The sequence below is a fragment of the Vanacampus margaritifer genome, chromosome 9, assembly GCF_051991255.1.
Source record: "Vanacampus margaritifer isolate UIUO_Vmar chromosome 9, RoL_Vmar_1.0, whole genome shotgun sequence".
Classification (NCBI taxonomy): Eukaryota; Metazoa; Chordata; class Actinopteri; order Syngnathiformes; family Syngnathidae; genus Vanacampus; species Vanacampus margaritifer.
Window position 1 is genome coordinate 18,119,911 of NC_135440.1, and position 20,841 is coordinate 18,140,751.

The following is a 20,841-nucleotide window of genomic DNA, read 5'->3' on the forward strand; positions in this document are numbered from 1 at the left end:
AGAGAAAAAACATCATTAGCATAATCATTTGGAACGCGATGTAAGCGATGAACACAAAAAAGCTATTTGTGTCATGTCGCCTTTTCTCCCCTTTCCTCTCTTTCAGTGGCATGTTTTTCGATGGCAATCACACGTATCTGATCGAACCTGGAGGAGAGGGCGGCGGCGGCGGTAACCATGTAAGTGTTATGTCATCTTTTTTCCACGCATGCAATGATGAATAATATGAACCTGGGATGAGGGATCGAATGGGATTACGGGATTGAAACAGAGGTCAGCTGTTGTGGTCCGCCCGGTGAGGATCATGAGACAAAAAAGTCACTCACACACCCACATTGCCAATCTTCCAGCAAACTGTGAACAAAGCAATGCGCTCGGTTACAAAGAAGCCTTCCGCTAATTAGATAATAACGATTAAAGGCATTATGGTCGAAAGGAGAGGACGGATCTAAGATTGCCTCGAGACGCTCTGAGACTCAGATTTTGTGTGCGTGTGTCTTCGTGTCCGCTCTAATTAAAATGTCCAGGAGATGTGAGTGTGTTTCTACTGGTTAATAAGCAAAAAAAAAAGAAGAGACGAGATAAAAGAAGTAAAAGGGCTTTGGCTCGTGCTGATGTCCACATTTAGCCCATATGACGGATTTAATGGCTGCGCTACAAAACGCTCAAGGTTAAAAGATAAAAGTTCGCTAATGAAACACAGTGGAAGGACAAGCGGAGATGAACGTGACTATATATTTAAAAAAAAATATGTAAAGATTAGATTGCACATCATAGAGTTTAATGCAGAAAGAGAGAAACATCCTCCTCTCCAATATTTGCTGGAGAGATTTTATTATTCAAGAGATCAGAAAGTGAGTTTAAATTTTCTTGAACCTTGAATTTGATGACATTGTGACGCGCCGTGCAAAATGTGATCTACTTATTTCCGCAAAGAGTTGGCAGGCCTTTTATTTGCTCAACTGCTAATGTGGTTATGCCAACGGTGTTTTGTGCTCAGGGTTTTTCAAACACACAGATGGGCCAGGTAATTTCTACATGACGTAAAAAAAATGGTTTAAACATTTCAAATGTGTATGTAAAATACAGTCAGAAATGAATGAAATGATATTTATGGCACTGACTATCACCTCTTACTGGCTCCCCTTGCATTTATTGATGATGTGACTGCTGACAAAAGCATTAAAAATTCATTCTAAAGTGTTTCGGGCTATATTATGATTTTTTTTTTTAGATGGTGCTCTTGTTTTAAATATAAAGGCTAGTGTAATGGAAATTGATTACATTTCTACTGCATCTTTAAATCAAGGGTGCCATCTAGAGGAGTCAAAAATACCACAAGTGGTTCCCTTACATTTGTCATTTTAGCAACGCTATACTAAAATATAAAAGTGAGCGTGCATACCTCCACCAAAGTCAAATGGTTAACAAAAGAAAATAAAAAACTGCTTAAGTATTCCATAAGTGATTGGTTGTCCATCTGTTTGTTAGTTAACAGATTACTTCCTGTTTCGTGGAGGATGACGAACAGATGGGAGGGAGGTACCATTCCGATTTTGGGGGGGTGGACTGACACCACAGTGACTCAAATAGTCAATTAGTCAATTAGAGTAGCAGTTCCTCTGAGGTCTGAATTGTTTTTTAGAAATACACGGATGCCCTCTCGGGCCCCGTTTTTGTTTCCACACGCCCGTTTTAAAAGCTTCTGAGCTCCGTTCTGTTCATGTCGTTGGAGTCGCACATCACTTTCCGTCACTAACATCGGCAAATGTGGAAGCTGTGAGTGGGTGATGCGCCACCAACTTGACGCTTGTGATGTGCTTTAAAGCAGGAGGCGGCGTGTGGCAGCCAGATGGTTTAACCATCTGCCCTTTTTTCCCCGCCTCCTCTGCCGTCGTGTCACTATATATTGCATTTTCCATCGTCGAACGTCAACATGCTTGCGCACCATTAAAGCGCATTAGCCAGCAGTTCAGATGCAGGTGCACGTTACCAGGTGTTCCCACGGGTGGCCACATGTTGTGAGGGAAGATGCTGCTGGCATGCGCAAGCACAAAATACCATATGTTCTTTTTTTTTTCTCTTTTTTTGGACAATTCTGCATGGTCAGCTGCACCTCGGAGAACATTTGAGCAAGACCCCCCTTGCAGGCTGGGCATCTGAAATAGCCGAAATGATGAGAATGGTAAATAGGCTTTGACTTCAGTTTTTGTTCAAGTTTCTCAAAAAATATTTAAAGTTGCAAATTTGCTGAAAAGGAGCAAGAAAGAGGCTTTTATACCAGTGCCTTTTTCTGCTCATTGACTACAGTATTTGATTTGTAGGATCATGGTGACTTTGGAAGCCCTTGATATTTTCTATTTTTTTCCATACCATATAAAAAAGGAGTGGCCTGGCTTTTTTTGGGAAGACATCAGCTGTCATTAAACCCCCCAAAATTGACATGCAAGCCCCTGTGTGGTGGGAACACACTCAACAGACAGACGGTGAATGGCTTCAAGTGGTTTATTGTAACTCCCAGTTGAAGTTTACTCTCAAACTAATCATAAAACAAAAGCAAATTACACGTGTAACAACCACATAGCATTGACGTACAACTGTCCGTTTAGCGGCTAGGCTAATGCTAACAACACAAAACGCATTACCTGCGTTTCCATCCGGGGTGGGGGTGTTGTGATGGGAGACAGGTTGCGATTAGAGAGTACTTCAAGTGCCAAGTGGATGTTTTTTTTTCAAGCTGATTGGATGATGAGATTGAGGAGAGGTCTCCTGTGGTCCATTCACGCATGTTACACCTCGTTGCATTATATTCACGAGCCAGCCAGCCAGCAGTCTGTCTCTTCAGCGAGATGCCGTCTCCCGTGGCAACCCAGGCCCCGCCCCCCGTTTCTTTCCAGCCCAACAACATATGAAAAGCCATCTGTGTTTTGCGCCTTAATCCCCATCCATTGCGCACACCCCGCAGAGTCTAAAGGCTTCGTATGTGCTTTTCGTTGGCCAACACAAAGAAGACGGTGGTCAGTCCACTGTAATGCGCGTGCTGCACTTCTATGACAAACCCCTTATTAATCATCGGCCGATGACGTCGGCAAATATTTTAAAAAGAAGTGCTATCAAAGAGGCGCAGTGCAGCGCTTTATGCTGCCGGGCTGCTTCATTTCACATGCTCACTTCACTTCAAAGATGAGACCAAACACCAGGGGAGCTAAAAGCTGCATTTTAAGTAAGAGCTTAATCGCCTGATGTTCACCTCCCTCGAGACTGTGCACGGAGATTGATTCCTATCAGATCATAGAGCAGGCCAAACATCAGGGACTTCATTATTGTCAGCTCGCGAGGGCAAAACAATGTTTGATTGACAGTCATGTACACCCACCGGACAATTCATTAGGGATGCCCGAGCAGTCAAATGAAACCCATTCAAGATGAGGCTTTGTATAATTTTGATACGGTTAGTCATGATTGTAATTTGTAGTCGAGTGTATTGTACTGTATTTCTATTTTGTCCCCACAACGTATCCAAATTAGAAATAGCTTTCAGTATTATAATGACCATTTTCAGCTCTTTACAAATTGGGAATGTTTGGAATAAAGATACATCAATCACAAGGACAATTTGTGTTTAATAGGAAAAAAAAGGTGAGTGTAGAAAAACATTGACTTCAGTGTATAACGATATAAAAAGGCATGTCAATACAAATGCTATATTGTGCTCATATAGTCACTATAAAAGGAAATACAAAAACAAAATCTGTTTAGGAATGTTTAAAACTTCGTAAAGCTACTGCGGCCACGTTTTAAGTCGAACATCTACTTCCATACAGTATCATTCTGTATAATTAATGTTCAGATCAGCATTCATATAATAACATCACAGAAAGGCATCGTAAACTGGCACAGTACGCACTCAACATCAGTACTCACAATTAGTGCATTGCTCTTCAACGTGGCATGAACAGCCATACATGTTACACAAATACAAAATTAGTATAAGAATTTTAGTAGTGATGACAAGCAACTTCTCGATCCTGAAGTCTGTGTGTGAATCTTCAACATTCAATGTAACAGCAGAACAGTTGGCATCCAGTGTAAAAGGCTTCCAAAGGGAAATAAATACATGTTCCATGGAATCATGACAAATTGTGGACCCTCCAAGGTCAAAGACAAGCGTAAAAAAATAATAAAGTAAAACTAATCAGCCACTGCCGTAAAAAATCCGCAAGAAGTCTTACAATAGTGGTATGATTTCATAAATTGTTTGATTTTGGGGGCATACAGTGGTGCCTTCATTTATGAGTTGAATCTGTTCTGTGACCATGCTCATAATTCAAAACACTCATCTTAAATCATCTTTTCCCATTAAAGTACAGGGAAATGCCATTAATCCGTTCCAGCTTTTAAAATCTTTGTGTATGAGCCTTGGCCACCAGGGGGCAGTATATGACAGCCATACAGCCAAAAACAAAGACTTTCACAACTAAGTGACAAAGAAAGCTGCACTATTATTGGACATTAGTTGACTGTGACTATTCGCCGTCCACGTGTTGTTGCACTGTTTGTGTTCAAAACACTTGCTTGAAGCGTTTACACAAACACGGATGATGCTGTCCGTTAGCCCGTCTATGGCAGCTGGCGTTGAGTGTGTATGTTAGCATTAAGCTAGTGGACTTTCAAAGTACTGTAATGTGCTAAGTGTAAATCCCTTTGTTTCATCTTTAGTTTGGCAATAAACAACTTTTTTTGCTCAAAAGCCAAAGCAAAAAGTTGCAATAACTTATCTAAAAAAAACTAAAAAAAACGCTCATAAGTCAAGGTACCACTGTATTCTCCAAATGGTACCACTTTTAGGGTGAAAGAGTTGGCAAGTGGTATTCAGTGTAGTATTAGTTTTTGTAGGCACATGTTGAAGTGATAAGGCCATATATTTGTTTACATGATTGTTTTCTTTGTTTGTTCATGCCGCACTTGTATGGTAGAATTTGTGACGTCATAGTGCGTGCTTAAAAGACTGCAAGTCAAAGTAGTTAGTAAGTTAACTCTAATCGAAGCAGATAAACCGTCTTTCATATTAACTCATGGTTCGTTTGCCTTTCTTCTTCTTTTTTTTTGCATGTCTATGATGAATATGATAGTATTAATTGTAATAGATTATTTTTTTGCTCCTGTCGAAAAGGGACCTTGAAAAAAAAATCACATATTAAATTGCTATTACAATATTGAGAGGAAAAAATGCAATTAGATCATTTTTCCAAAGTGTCCAGCTCTAGTTCTAAGACACACAGCTGTGTGCCCTGCGACTCTTTTGTTAATTTTCCCTTCATATATTAAAAAGTACAGAACTCTCCACAAGCGCTCACTTCCATAAACAGCAACTTAATCAACCTCTTAGAGAGTAATAACATTAATTTGAGGGGAACCTCTCAAAAAGTACTAATATTGCTTTGATCTGCACGGACGTTTCTTACTGTGTCACCACGGGAATGTCAATCTCAATGCCAGACATCCGTGAGCGGCTGGAGTAGCGGCGGCCGGCATAGCTGGCTGCGTAACTCTGAGAGGGCGCGTAGCTTTGAGAGGGCGCGTAGGTCTGAGAGGGCGCGTAGGTCTGAGAGGGCGCGTAGGTCTGAGAGGGCACGTAGGTTTGAGATGGCGCGTAGCTTTGAGAGGGCGCGTAGGTCTGAGAGGGCGCGTAACTGTAAGCCTGGGTCCCTCCCACTTCTGAGCCGTAACCATCAGGAGCAGAAATCTGAGACATGTACACTTGCGGTGGCGCAGGGGCGGCCACGCTCTGAATGTAGCCCTGTGCGGGCACGTATTGCTGCGTGTCGATCACCGTGGGTGGGAAGGCCTGAGCCGCGTAAACCGGCGACGGCGGGAATCCGTTGGCCGTGAGCGGCTGGGTGGACGCGGAGGCGGGCACGGAGGAAAGGGGCAACCAAAAGGGCGAGGGCAACTTCTTACACATGCAGTACCACATGAACATGAGCAGGGCGGCCAGCATCAGCCCCCCGGAACAGCCTATGGCCACGTACGGCGCAAAGCCGTCCGAGAAAAGCGTGCCGTATTTCTTGTTCAGCTCTTTGGTGCCGAACAGGAACCACACGGAGGGCGCCAAGGCGACTGCGCCGCCCAGGAAGAGCAGCGCGCCCGCCACCAGGTGACAACCGGCGCTGTTCACCAAGAATCGAATGCTCTTGATGTCCGGTTCGGGCTTGTCGGAGCAGCAGCAGGTTTTGCACATGCCGGCCATGCACAGCAGCAAGGCCACGGAGCCAAAGGTCAGACCTGCCGGCACGCAGAACTGCAGCAGCCTCAGGTCCAGCTGGTCCACTTTGGAGTACCACTGTAAACATGAGAGCATTGGTGCCAAATTAACACTTTGGTTGCTGGACTTACTATTATGAATGTAGCTAGCAATTTTTTTTAATTTTTTTTAGTATTTTCCCCATTGTCCCATCAATTTATTGAGTAATCGGAAAGAAATCAATTTTATATTATTGGGCACAATGTGGAAGCAGCCAGTAAGGTATTATTTTTGTCCACTTCGGGTTGCCATCCTCATTCTAATTTAGTATATGGCTTTTAAAGGCAAGGCTTGGTGAGTGACGTGGGTGTCAGTGAATGAGAGTGTAGCATTGGCCGGCTACTGTCTACATGTTAAGTGACTTGGCATCAGTTACCGCATCGGCAGTTCTTGTATAAATGTGCTTTTGAATTATTATTTAATTTACTTACCGTTTGTTCAATAAAGCGATTCAAAGGGCATCAGTGGCTGTGCCTACTGTTGACAATATGTTGTAACTAGCGATGGTAGGGTGCGTTTTGATACTAATTGCCACATTTAGCAACAAATACAAACACTGTAATGATACAAGTTTCTGCAGTCATTTTAACACTGTGTAAAATTGGAAACAGAATCCGACAAGCGTACCTCCGCGTCATAGAAGTAGCATCCTGAATAGCCGTCCTGTTTGACGCACTTGGTCCACAGCCCGTCATTGACGCTGATGTTCTTGGCGTTGCGATTGAAGGTGACCAGTCGGGTTATGCGCCACTGAGGGACTAACGCCGCCACGGTCAAGCCGGCCACTGACACAAAGGCGACGATGAAGGCAAAGGCGTTGGTGGCGTGGATGTCCCGGCACGACATTGTGGTTGTTCTTGAGGTGTTCCCGCCAACGGAAAAAAAAAAGTCTGTTGAAGAAATAGGATTATGCTTTTGTAAACCGCTCTATTTCAGCCACATTGTTAATGGAAGCAGTGCATGTCAGTGGGACACGCTTTCATAAACTCCAGAGAAATAAACTTGAATTAATTTATAAAAAACAACTGATTGCCTTGCCCTAGATCACCTGATGGGAAAAATAACACTCTTAATGAAGTAAGGCGCAGGCTGACCTAACTTTGTGCCCCCCTCTTGTATTCCGATTCACTGCAGTGTAGTTGACCTAATAGCAAGCGCCCCAGAGACAATGCTCTCATTTCATTAGCAAACAGTAACAAGGACTCTGTGGTGGAGGCTGCTGGGAAAGTGCACCAGGACCAATTGAACAAAACACTATTGAATATGCTTATGGCTGTAATTTTTTATTTACATTAAGTAGCAGATGCGGAATGTGTCAACTTGTTTTTCATCTTCTTGATAAAGTATGGCCCCCGTCCTGTAATATTTGTTACATAAAATGTAGATTAAATGCAAATAATGAAATTGAAATATTACTTAACTTTTACATTTAACATTTTCAAAATATTGTATTAAACAACTGGTTAATTATATGTAAATATATTAGAATAAATTAGAATGAATTATTAGATGAAGAAACTATTTTTACAAACAGTAAGGTTTTTTTTATAACTAATCTAGTGTGAGTGCTTGAAGGTTAAAAAAAAAATATCAAAAGGTGTACCCACCTCCATTTTTTAAATCTAAAATCCTGTGCCAACTCAAGACAACTTTGTAAATGTAATTAAGAACCTGTCATATAAATAACTATTTAAATGACATTTACTTAGCCGCCTGGCAAGCTGATGGCTACGTTGAGTTTAGTAGGCACGCAACATTCACTTTGCGTGGCAAAGTTATATTTAGCTAATACGTTATTATTAAAAATACATCAGTGATCCCATTTTAAAGACTTGATTTCCTTATCTGGAAGTTGACGCTCGCGTCCGTCCGTTTGCTAACAAGTTAGCACCGCAGCAACCTGTTGAGTCCTCAACTCTTTAAAATCTCCGAGGCTACACACGTTCGCGATCGACAGCGAGGCTCGTCAGAACAACTCTTGCTCGTACCTTGTTCTCCAGGAGCCAAGTGGTGTTTACGTCGAAGGTTGCGGCGTGTTAGATCGGCTCATTTTTAACAGCAAAGCAGATCAGAGAGTGCGCTTGAAGTGGAGTAGCTAGCATTAGCATATTAGCATCAGAGGCGTAAACAGGACGTTAGGTACGAGGGAGGACTTGCCCCGTTTGATGTCTTGCAGGCGCTTGACAACGACGCCTAACAACGACGGTTGTCAAGTGGTCCGCGACGTAATACGTCATCACGCTGTAACGGGGGGGGGGGGGGGGTAATTTGTGTTTCTGTGTTCAAAGGAAGTGGAGAGTAAAGGGATATGACTTGCGCTATGTTTTTAATATTACCTACCTTGTTTCACGTCCATGTTCCAATTCCATGTATAAAGTCCAGGCCTTTATTTGATGCCTAAAAGATTCATGCAAAGATTCAACTCAAATGGAAGTCAATAAAAACAGACTAGTTATTCATGGTTAATAGGCACAGACATGGGATAAACAAAGTTCTATCTTCCAGCTAATTGGCTCAATTTGAAGTTGTTAAATTGATTCAAGGCCAGGAGAGTCCTGTAAAAACAGTATTTAAAAAAAGCTAGTAAATGTTCACCTTGCCTCTAAGGCAGTTTATGGTTGTCATTAAACGTGCTATTTCCAGGCTGTTCCTTATCGTGCCTGTAATAACTATTCTTTTCCTTTCGTTTGGCAAAAGTTAACGAGTTTCGCTGAGTAGATTTACATTTTAAAAAATGAAAAGCAAGGTGTACTAGTGGTTAGCACGTCTGCCTCACAGTTCTAAGGTTTGAGTTTTAGCTCTGGCCTTCCTGTGTGGCATTAGCATGTTCTCCCATTTTCTGCAGATACTCTAGCTCCCTCTTACCTTCCAAAAACATTCCTTACGTTGGCTGAAGACTCCAAATCGCCATTAGGAGTGAATGTGAGTGTGACTGGCTGGCGACCAGTCCAGGGTGACCTCACCTTTAGCCCAAAGTTCGCTTGGATAGGCCTTATGGATGGATTATAAATGACAGTAGTATCAATAAATGTTCTGATTTTCTATCCTTCAGAGTGATGTCCACTTGATATACAAATCTGGAGGACCAGATGGACTTCATGACCTCCTCGGTGGTAAGATTGAGCGCCGACAGTAAATGAATAATTGATTTTAAATGTAGCCACCGGAAACAATCACCTCTTTTAAGGTAACCTTCCCGAGCCACCCTTTCCCAGTCCCCCATTTCCTGACTCAAGACGCGTCCACAAGAGAAAGAAGAGACAGGTATAAATAAACTAATTTAGCTAATTAGTCAGCGTCTCACTTATGTGTTGTTTTTGTTCACAAAACAAAAAAGAGAACAGTTTCCTCCCACTCAGCAGCCTTTCACATTCCTCCTCTTCCCCTCCATGAAATATTTACATTGTGCGTCATCGTCATCATCATTTCTCGGATGTCCTAAGAGATGCTCTCATTTGTTTTTGGGAGGCGGGGTGGGGAGAGGGGGGGGGGGGGGGAAACAAACTTTATGTAGCCCCAAAAAGTTTTACCAGTAGTGATTTGAAAACTGCTTTTGTTCATTTCATCAACGTGTGAATTCTTTTCAGGCTCCACACATGTCGCGAAGTGTGGAAGATGAGGTCAAATACATTGAGCTGATGGTCATCAATGACCATTTAATGGTAAGTGATATGCATATGCTTGCTTGGGTTCTGATTCCCCCGCACTTTTCAGTGAAACCATACACAGTGGAAATTCTACGAAAGGCTTACTTCAAAGTTGTTATAATTTCAATAAAAAATATTCCCATAGGAAATCATGGAAAGTGGATTCATTTGGTTTGAGGCCATTAAAAACATTATTAATCAACACAGAATGTTATAATTAACATTCTAAACAGTCATACAAGTAATGTTAAGTGTGTTAAAAAACAATGTTGAAGATGCATGATAGAAGTCATAAGATGTTGCACACCAATACTGCCACCTAGGGGCATTTATTTGACATTTAAGGCAGATTTTTCCAGATGATTTAAGGTGGAACTCCAAGTTGTACTTTGACTTTGCCTACTGATGATTGACTTTGCAAAACCAACGAATGACATACATACATTTAGATTTTTAAAATTTTGATTAAATTTGCACTGGATGATGTTTTTCACTCATGTTTCTTCTGGTTCTCTCTTCCCAGTACAAGAAGCATCGCCTCTCCGTAGGCCACACCAATAACTATGCTAAGTCAGTGGTCAATATGGCTGACATGGTAAGAATCGTATTGATCCTCCTCTCGGAAAGCTTGCCACTAGCACTTCCTGCTGAGCACGCATCACACTGATTTCTCATTTAAACAACCTCACTCTCTCCATTTTGTAAACAGCCACTCGCGAGCGAGTACTCCGCTCGAGGAGGCCGCCGTAGCATGAATGTCACTTTCGGATAATTCATTTGCGTGCTTGGCTATTGAAACCCGAGCGGCCGCTGGGTCACAGTTGTAAGCCGATCACCTCGTCAAGCTAAGGCGGGAAAAAAGGTCGAGCTTTTTTTGCCCCGTCCTTGAAAAAGATCTTATGAAGCGGATCGCCTTTGGAAAGTTCACATCGATTTCCATGTGAGAGTAGAATTTCTTTCCATAGCTACAATCGCAGCTTTTTCCTTTAAGTGACAACTCATAAAACTGCAGCAGCGAACTTCGAGACGGTGGGCCATGTAAAGCCCACGCAAGCATTTGATCTGGCCTGCAATGCAGTTGTTAAAAACAAAGGAAACCTCAGCTGAACTGTTAGAAAAATACATCATCACGCATCATCATATTTTGTCCCTCCGAGAACCCAAAAAATAAATTAAAAAAATCATTCTTCAATATCCTGGTTTTGTGTAGGCTCTTCAGGGACAACAATTGAAGAGCAAACCTCATTGAAATCTTTAAAACGTCCCCTTTGATTTCCCCAGATTTTCAAGGAACAGCTCAATACCCGCATCGTGCTGGTCGCCATGGAAACGTGGTCCGCCGATAACAAATTCAATATCGACGACGACCCCATGGTGACCCTGAGGGAGTTCATGAAGTACCGCAAGGATTTCATCAAGGAGCGATGTGACTCTGTACACCTCTTCTCGTGAGTGCGCCCGTTATTCATTGGGACAGTGACCTTTCTTACACATCCACAATGTAAAAAAGATTTTTTTTTAATGTGCACTGTTATACAAAGATGTTTTTTTTTTTAAATGTAGCCCTGAATTATGGAGATTACTTCAGATGAGTACTCTTTGTACAAAATTCTGCTAAATTCTGAAAATGCGTTTATTGACTTTAGTATTAGTAGTACTTGCAGTAGTAATTAGTATGACAGAAAAGATCATATTTTGCCATAATTGTGATTAAGAAAATGTTTTAGTCACAAACACTAATAAAATAAAAAAAGTATTTAATTTGTCATCTCTACATTCAGTCATTTTTCAGGTGATGTGTGCAAATTTTGCATTTGGTCCAGTTTGAATGATTTTGACACCACCTCAATAGCTTTCAAATACAAATAAATTCAAGCTGTGATTGGTGCTTATTGTTGACTGATTTTCGTTTCAACGTTTCTCTTATCAGAGGGAACCGTTTTCACAGCAGCTGGGGCGGGGCTTCCTACATGGGAGGAGTTTGCTCCCTAACCAAAGGGGGCGGTGTCAATGAGGTAACCGCGGAACTTAGTGCGTTTGATTGCAATGTTCATTTCTCTGAACTTCGGAGTAAGCGCTGGACTTCTGCTGATCTTCTCTGGTCAGACTAATCCAATCTTTGTTGTCCATTTGTCTCCCTTTATCAGTATGGAAAAACGGATGAGATGTCTATAACGCTGGCTCAGTCCCTGGGGCAGAACATTGGCATCTTCTCTGATAAGAAGAGGATCCTTAATGGTGCATTGCCCCACTTCAATCCATCATTTATAACCCTTCTGAAGTTGTGATATATATCACATAGTGTATATGCAACCACAATTTCTTCAACGATTGAACCCTTTTTTTTTCTTATTTAAGATATGTTGCATTTCAGACTACTACTACTACTTCTCATTATATGTGGTTTTTTTTTTCTACAGGAGAGTGCAAGTGTGACGACCGTTGGACAGGCTGCATCATGGATGATGTTGGGTAAGAAAAAATAATGAAGACACAAATCAAAAGTAAAAAAAATATATAGTGCTGCAATTAGAGAACTCACCAGTAGGTGTCAGCCCAACTATTCTCTCTAGTCTCTCATCATGTTTCTACAGTACTTAACGACACAGTGTTTAGTGTTCTTTCATAATGCTATGTCAAACAAAACATGTAATTTTGTGTGTCATTGTGATTCTGTGTTGTGCGTTGCTGTCACTACCCGCTCTTAAATACTTCTCGCGCTTCCCCTCTATCCCAAATGGGACAGCAGGTGAGCAGAAGCCTGGCTAAGAACATTGCTTGTGCTCTTCTGACCCACGGCCGTTGGCACAATGGTTGTCAGCCATCACAACCAAACGTCTCTGTTTGTTCAAATGATGTGAACAAATACAGTCTTGATGCGCCTTTGAGTCTATACTGACTGTATTTTGGCATCATCTCGTTGAACAATAACTGTCATTTATGTTATTGTATAGTATTCTACATCGAGTGGACACTTCATTAGGGATGCCTAATCTTATATGAGATGCAATATAAATATCCCGCCTACTAAACGTGACAACTGAGTTTGAATGATGCTGTCACAATTTCGCAAAGGTATTTATTCAACACTATGCTTATTACTGTGTGGTGTAAAGCCACATTATAATGCAAAACACCTTTCTAATATTGTTAAACAAAAACCTCTCGAGCAGTGTCAATCAAAACTGATCATTTTTATCTTTGTAAGAGCGGGATTTTTTTTTTTTTGTAGTGGATCTCAGTAGTTGGTACAGGTGTACCTAATGATGTGGCCTGACTCCATATGTTTTCTCTTTTAGCTAATGTCGGTAGCCAGTTAGCTTAGCATTAATTTGTTTTCCGTGTTTCCTCAAATAGTGGCTGTTCCTCTCGACGCCTTGACCCAATTAGTCACTGAACACTTAATAATAGTGTACATTGTGTACATAAAGTAATGATATAATTGAGTATTATTTAACCTTCGTCTTGTGTTAGGGTCGGCAGCGACCCGTTTTTAGGTTTAACATGCATAAAAGAACCATACAAATTAGTTTATTTCATCAAGGCTTTTTGACTTTGTCAGGAACCCCTATTTCAACAAAATAAAAACAAAAAAAAGTTTTTTACTATATTCTAAAATGCTCTGGTTGAAATTGTTACATTTGTGTTGTTAGGGTCGGTTTCGACCCAGTTATAAAAATAAGATTATAAAGCAATAATTAGAGCCAAAACTGGATTCATAATTGCACTGCCAGCCAACACACTGACAGCCAGCTCCTCTCCCAATCCTGTGAGCTGTAGGGGATTCTCATTTTGCCGTGTTTTCCAGTACACCTGCACAAAAACAAAACTAACAGAGATGGGCATGTCCTGACATGTAAGGTCAATTCATTCATTTGAAAGGTCATTTGACTTGCAGAGCCTTGCAATTGACTGGCAACCAGTTCAGGGTGTACCCTGCCTACTGCCCGAAGCCAGCTGGGATAGGCTCCAGCAACCCCGCGACCCTTGTGAGGACAAGCGGTAAAGAAAATGGATGGATGGATGGAAGGATGGATTTGACTTGCAGAGTGCACATCTCCAATTTGCAGCATACAAACATGAGAAGAAGATTTTCAGCGACCCAAGTTCTGGATAATCTTTTTGATGAAAATGAGGAAGAGGACACAGTTTCTGAGGAGGAAGACAATGTGGAGTATCAACCAGAAGACACAGACATATCTGATGAGTCTGATGAGGAGGTCACTGGTGGTGAAGCTCCTCCCACTGAAAGATTCAAATCCAAAAATGATAAGATCTTTTGGAGCTCAGTACCTCATGATTTACATGGCAGGGCAGCTGCTGCAAATGTCATAAAAATGACCCCTGGGATCACAATTTGCTGTGACAAGAGTCAGTGACATCAAGACATGTTTCGAGCTACTCATGCTATTGTCACTAAAAAGAGTCATCATGGCTATGACAAACGTTGAAGGAAAAAAAGTCCATGACGACATGTGGAAAGACATTGATGAGGAATATCTGGATGCTTACATTGGTGTTCTTCTTCTTGCTGGAGTGTACAGATCCTGCAATGAGGCCACTGAGTCTCTGGGACGCATCGACAGGCAGAAATATTTTCCGGGCAACAATGTCACTTCAGACCTTTCGAATGATATCAAGAGTCCTCAGATTTGACAACCGAAATAGCAGAGCAATTTCTGACAAGCTTGCCCCCATCAGGGATGTCTGGGAGAGATGGACGCAACTCCTTCCACTGATGTTCAACCCAGGGCCAGAGGTGACAGTCGATGAACGTCTTGTCCCTTACCGAGGAAAACGCCCCTTCCGGCAATACATACCCAGTAAGCCAGGGAAGTACGGCATAAAAATCTGGGCAGCCTGCGATGCAAAAACCAGCTATGCATGGAAGCTACAGATTTACACAGGCAAAGCGGCGAGTGGCATTCCTGAGAAAAAACAAGGAAAACGTGTGGTCCTTGATATGACTACTGGACTGCAGGGTCACAATATCACTTGCTTTTCATTTTGTGTTTATATTAAAGTTCTACTGCTGAAAAAATACTTTTTTGCATTTTTTTTTGAAGTAAATATACATGGGTCGAAATCGACCCGTAACACCATAGATGTTACTATAGTCAATAATATTTAAATTAATAAATAAATAAAGCAAATTAATTTAAGAGATGCGTTCTAATAGCCCCCAGTAATAGTCAGGTAACACAACAACCTTGTATTTATTTATATGATTCTCTTGGTGTTTATTTTATCAATTTTTTTTAATTGAAATCGAGGGGTATACTGACAAAAAAGGTCCAGAAGCCCACACCAACAACATTAAAACTAATATTTTCATGGATAAGGAAGCCTAACAAGCCAACCAAGAGATGAGAAATAAATTGGATGATATCTACTTGTTTTTAGTGTATTTTACAGCTGATTTAAGACACGGGTCGAAACCGACCCGTTAACATAAGGGATGGTAACAGAAAGTTAACACAAGACGAAGGTTAAAGAATTACTGTAAACTGATTTGTGCCACATTTTTTGCTTTAATTCAATGGAGATTCTGGTGTGCGCATCTTGGCCACTTGGGGGCAGTGTAATACAGACCTACAGATATTTATGGAGGCGGTCACAGCTCCTCAGTAGCCGCAGTTTTATTTGTTGTTCTTCGCTCTGTGAAGTTTTGTTGTAATGTCTGTCCAGTTGTGTTGCTACCGTATGTTTACGCCGCACAGGAAAAGAAAAAGAAAATCTTGTAATGTAGCATACGCTAAAGTAGGCTAAAATTTTTGCCTGCAAGTTAAAGCAAAAACAAACAAAAAATCATCGAAAGGCACCACTCTAATTTGCTCCTCCCCATCAGCAGCTCAGCCACTATTTGTGAAAATGCTGTACTTAAGGTAGCTTGACATTGGTCTTCTCATCTTTTTCCATTTCTTGTCTCGTCCATGTGCAGTCGATTGATACTGTCTGCAATGTCAGTCTCATCATAAATATGACTCAACTGGTAACTCTGACACTCTCTGCCCCCCCACCCCCTCCCCCCTCGATTGGGTTCCCATCCAGTTCAGTACACCTGCTAGCTATGACATGACGTGAAGAGGTCATGTGACAGAGCGAGAACTCTGTCATCTGCCCTCTGCGCCCTCTCAAATCGACTCAGTGGTATTTCAGACACTTCAATGTATTCAACGAGCGAGCTCAGCCATGTCCATTGACGCCGGCTTCCTTTTTTACTCCGCAGCGCCTGCATGTCTGAATAGCCTAACTCCTCTCAGTGTTCTGTTTTCACAGGTTTAGCTACTGTGTGTGCGTGTGTATGTGTCTGTGTGTGAGAGAGTGAGAGTTAGTGACAAGTTTCATGGATTTTTGTTTTTGTTTTCCCTATTTTTGTGTCAAATTATGCGACATTTTCAATTTGATATCGCCTGTGTTGTAACTAAAGGAGGCAATGCATAATATAGTGTGCTTAGGCCAACAACGCAAACATATTAGATATTAGCGAGTTCTTGTATAGCGGCCATTAGATAAAAGCAAATGTGATATAGTGGTTGAGATGTCCCTGTGGTGCAGAATTCTGTTGATTGCCGTTTTTCCGAGTATTGATGAAAACCACATAACTTATGGAAGGGATATTTTCAATAACTGTTCAAATGACAAGTTTGTTACTATGACTATGAGAATCAATTGAATATCACTAATTCTGGTCCCAGTTCTGTAATTATCTCTACATATGCGGTCATAGAAAGGAATCTCCTCTCAGTTGTGATAAATAATAACATTTATGGTACGGGCCCGAACATGCTGTTGTTGTGCTGAACAGCTTCTACCTGCCCAAGAAGTTCTCCGACTGCAACGTGGAGGAATACTACAACTTCTTAAACAGTGGTGGAGGAACCTGTTTGTTCAACAAGCCCTTCAAAGTATGTCTTCTATACAATATCACAAAACAAGATATGCTACATCTATATTCCAATCCTAGATAGAAAATGTTTCAACCTTGGAGATCTTCTTTTATTATTAATATTTTTCTTCCGTTTGTTCTTCAGCTGCTGGACCCTCCCGAATGCGGTAATGGCTTTGTGGAGCCAGGGGAGGAGTGTGACTGTGGCAGTCCAGTGGTGAGTTGCTGGCAATAAATAAATATATTGGAAATATATTTAATATCACGGAAGTGTATTGGATTCACTTGAAAAAAAAAACAACTCCTGTTTTTCTAACAAATTTTTTGGGGGAGTTTTGTTTTTTTGAATATTTTTTATCTGTTTTACAGAATTTTTTTCTGTCAAAAAAATATTCAGAAAAACAGGAGGAAAAATTATTCAGAAAAACAGGGGGAAAAAATATTTTAAAAAACAGGGGGAAAAAATATTCAAAAAACAGGAAAAAAATTATTCCGAAAAACAGGCTGAAAAAAATTACTCAGAAAAAAAGGGGAAAAAAATATTTAAAAAAAAAACAGGGGAAAAAAATATTTAAAAAACAGGAAAAAATTATTCCGAAAAACAGAGTTGGTGTTCTGTTTTTTGGAGTCATTTTTTTTTTTTTACCTCTGAACTTCAAGCGACTTGTTGTAGACTCGCTAATAGCGGAAGCTGACACTTTCCCACATACGTATGCAATAAGATGGTCATGTTTACTTACTGGCTCTCAATAAAGGAATTAATGTGTATACTGTATTGTGGGAATACCCTTTAATAAAAAAAAAATCTGAAAAACTGAAAAAAATATTCTGAAAAACAGAGGAAAATATTTTTATTTCATTTAAAATATATATATATATATATATATATATATATATTTATGTATATATATATATATATATATTTTTAAAACTGAAAAAAAAAAAAAAATACTCAAAAAACCCCAAAGCTCCCCGAAAAAATTAGTCAAGAAAACAGGACTTTTTGTTTTTCAAGTGAATGCAATACACTTCCGTAATATATTATGTAAATATAGACAAAATATGTGATTATGTCTGCTTTTTTTTAAAAAAAAAAAACACTTAAGTACATCATAGTATTCTAAGACTTAATTTTTCTTAATTCATTTCTCTGTGTATGTATAAAAGATTTAAAAGAACAGACTCATGAATAAAATAACCATTCAAGCATGTCACAAAACTGCTAAACAGCAAACCAACATCGAGTGCAAGAAATCATTTTGTGCATTTTTTCCCGACAATAATCACTAAAAAATATTAACTTTGTAATAATGAGTGGTTTTGTGATGGCCTAATTACCCAGCAACAACATAATACAGTGTCAGACTTATTAACGAGGCATGATACATGATTAAAGTTTGCCCACAATGTTGTCTGATGAAATACTATAAAAAATCAAATGTTAGGTAAAATAACCATTTCAATGAATCAGTTATCAAAAAGCTGCTCTCTTTTACCAGGAGTGTGCAAAAGAGGGCGAGAACTGCTGTAAAAAGTGCACCCTAACTCAAGGCTCTAAATGTAGCAACGGACTCTGCTGCAACAACTGCCAGGTTTGGAAACAAGTCGCTCCCAACCTCATACTTTGCGAAGTTTCCCACCGCACACCGTGATGTCATTCTTACGCTCCCCGCAGATGGAATTCATGGGGGTCGTGTGCCGAGATGCGGTGAATGACTGCGACATTCCTGAAAACTGCACCGGAAACTCCAGCCAGGTGAGCACAAACAAGCAGCCTCAAAGCCAAATTCTCAAGTAAAGAGATGTTTATGAGGTGTGTCTTGTTTTTACAGTGTCCACCAAATGTGCATAAGATGGACGGTTACACGTGTGAAAAAGACCAGGTGAGACTGTCCTAGCACATCTGAACTGTTTTGAAGATTTATGTAAACTTTTTTTTTTCCTCTTTAGGGCCGCTGCTTTAACGGGAGATGCAAAACGAAAGACAAGCAGTGCAAGTACATTTGGGGAGAGAGTAAGTCTAATATGTTAATAGTAAATATTTCTGTGTTGTAGTTTATGTAAGTGTCCGTTCTCATGCACACACGAACCTGCAACCTTTCAGCACTCAAGCCAAATCTCCCGCATGCTGGGTTCATGAAGTGTACTCTCAATCTGACTTTATGTTTATCGTCCAGAGGCCACGGCGGCTGATAAGTTCTGTTACGAGAAGCTGAACATTGAGGGCACCGAAAAGGGCAACTGTGGGCGGGACAAAGACATGTGGATCCAGTGTAACAAGCAGTAAGTTTTTTCTGAGCGTGTGACTCTTACTGGCGCTCCATTCCACTCTTATTTGCACCTTTGCGATTCAGGGATGTTCACTGCGGTTACCTGCTGTGCTCCAACATCTCGCCTGCCCCTCGACTGGGAGAACTGCAGGGAGGTTTGACCTCCTTCTCAGTGGCAAGACATAGTGCCTCTCTGGATTGCAGGTATGCAGCCGGTTGCTAACCATGTCGTTAGAACACAAAACCAGGTCAAATTGACTGTGTGTGCGCATGTCAGCGGTGCTCACGTGCTGATCGATGGAGACACCGACCTGGGCTACGTGGAGGACGGCACGGCGTGCGGGACGGAACGCATCTGTTTCAACCACAAGTGTCTCCCCATCCAGCAGTTCAACTTCAGCACCTGCCCCGGGACCACCGACAAAAGCATCTGCTCGGGACACGGGGTAATGAACATTATCATCATCAACTAGCTACAATGGCGGAGTCTGAGTTTGCTATATTATATTATATTATATTATATTATATTATATTATATTATATATTTATTTTTTATTTCACTGTAAAAAATTTTTTATTGGGGGACAGAAATAAATAAAAAATATGATACCTGCCCAATATTATATTATATTATATTATATTATATTATATTATATTATATTATATTATATTATATTATATTATATTATATTATATTATTATACTACTGTATTTAAATTTTTGTAAATTTTATTTCACTCTAAAAAAAAACTGATAGGGGGACAGAAAGAAGTAAAACTTGTGATGCCTGCCCGCTTTATTATATTATATTATATTATATTATATTATATTATATTATATTATATTATATTATATTATATTATATTATATTATATTATATTATATTATATTATATATTATATTATATCATATTATATTATTATACTACTGTATTTTTTTTTATTTTATTCCACTCTAAAAAAAACAGAAAGAAGTACAAATTGGGATACTACAGTATATGATATGATATGATATGATATGATATTATATTATTATCCTACTGTATTTTTATTTTTTTATTTTATTCCACTCTAAAAAAACAGAAAGAAGTACAAATTGGGATATTATATTATATTATATTATATTATATTATATTATATATTTATTTTTTATTTCACTGTAAAAAAAATTTTTGGGTGGGGACAGAAATAAATAAAAAATATGATACCTGCCCAATATTATATTATATTATATTATATTATATTATATTATATTATATTATATTATTATACTACTGTATTTTTATTTTTTTATTTTATTCCACTCTAAAAAAACAGAAAGAAGTACAAATTGGGATACTACATTATATGATATTATATGATATTATATGATATTATATTATACTAATAACTGCACCATAATCATGTCTCTCCAAATCCATGGAATGATCAGCAATAGTTGAGATGATGTTATGAGCCGTGATTTCATTTGCGTGCAGGTGTGCAGCAATGAGTTGAAGTGCGTGTGTTACCTGGGCTGGGCCGGAGACGACTGCAACTCCACGTCGCCTCTCAGCTATCTCGTGGTGGGACCCACAGCCCCTGTTTTAGGTAGCACTCCCCCTTTTTTGCCCATGCATTTGCTTCTCTCTTCCTCTCATCCACGTTTGACTTTGATTTAGTCCCCCTCAAACACAACACCTCATTTCTAATATGTTGCTCTGTTTGATTATTTCATGCTTTTGTTCATTGT

At 40.0% G+C, this 20,841-nt stretch overlaps 2 protein-coding genes across 5 annotated transcripts in view; one reads left to right on the forward strand and one right to left on the reverse strand.

Moving 5' to 3' along the window:
- The window catches only part of adam22 (ADAM metallopeptidase domain 22), a 57,423-nt gene that overhangs the window by 28,930 nt on the left and 7,652 nt on the right, over nucleotides 1–20,841 (forward strand). For all 4 annotated transcript variants that reach the window (XM_077575297.1, XM_077575298.1, XM_077575299.1 and 1 more), the window contains 19 exons: nucleotides 107–179; nucleotides 9,357–9,417; nucleotides 9,492–9,568; nucleotides 9,892–9,966; nucleotides 10,475–10,546; nucleotides 11,233–11,399; nucleotides 11,882–11,966; nucleotides 12,099–12,189; nucleotides 12,372–12,423; nucleotides 16,760–16,859; nucleotides 16,986–17,057; nucleotides 18,340–18,432; nucleotides 18,516–18,596; nucleotides 18,673–18,723; nucleotides 18,791–18,854; nucleotides 19,018–19,123; nucleotides 19,195–19,314; nucleotides 19,388–19,556; nucleotides 20,588–20,699. In XM_077575297.1, coding sequence (XP_077431423.1) covers nucleotides 107–179; nucleotides 9,357–9,417; nucleotides 9,492–9,568; nucleotides 9,892–9,966; nucleotides 10,475–10,546; nucleotides 11,233–11,399; nucleotides 11,882–11,966; nucleotides 12,099–12,189; nucleotides 12,372–12,423; nucleotides 16,760–16,859; nucleotides 16,986–17,057; nucleotides 18,340–18,432; nucleotides 18,516–18,596; nucleotides 18,673–18,723; nucleotides 18,791–18,854; nucleotides 19,018–19,123; nucleotides 19,195–19,314; nucleotides 19,388–19,556; nucleotides 20,588–20,699 — 1,721 coding nt within the window. The remainder of the gene's footprint in view (nucleotides 1–106; nucleotides 180–9,356; nucleotides 9,418–9,491; nucleotides 9,569–9,891; nucleotides 9,967–10,474; nucleotides 10,547–11,232; nucleotides 11,400–11,881; nucleotides 11,967–12,098; nucleotides 12,190–12,371; nucleotides 12,424–16,759; nucleotides 16,860–16,985; nucleotides 17,058–18,339; nucleotides 18,433–18,515; nucleotides 18,597–18,672; nucleotides 18,724–18,790; nucleotides 18,855–19,017; nucleotides 19,124–19,194; nucleotides 19,315–19,387; nucleotides 19,557–20,587; nucleotides 20,700–20,841) is intronic.
- Nucleotides 3,604–8,463, reverse strand: cldn12 (claudin 12). Its single transcript, XM_077575313.1, has 3 exons — nucleotides 8,293–8,463; nucleotides 6,932–7,194; nucleotides 3,604–6,343 (listed from the first exon to the last, which is right to left on the reverse strand). Exons 2-3 carry the CDS (start codon nucleotides 7,148–7,150, stop codon nucleotides 5,462–5,464), a joined length of 1,101 nt encoding a protein of 366 aa, XP_077431439.1. The 5' UTR covers nucleotides 7,151–7,194; nucleotides 8,293–8,463; the 3' UTR covers nucleotides 3,604–5,461.

Excerpts from the sequence above, each read along its gene's own strand:
- cldn12 (XM_077575313.1), bottom strand. The coding sequence starts at position 7,150 with ATGTCGTGCCGGGACATCCACGCCACCAACGCCTTTGCCTTCATCGTC. Across the intron at positions 6,344-6,931 it reads GCTACTTCTATGACGCGGAG|TGGTACTCCAAAGTGGACCA; the intron begins GTACGCTTGTCG and ends TCATGTTTACAG.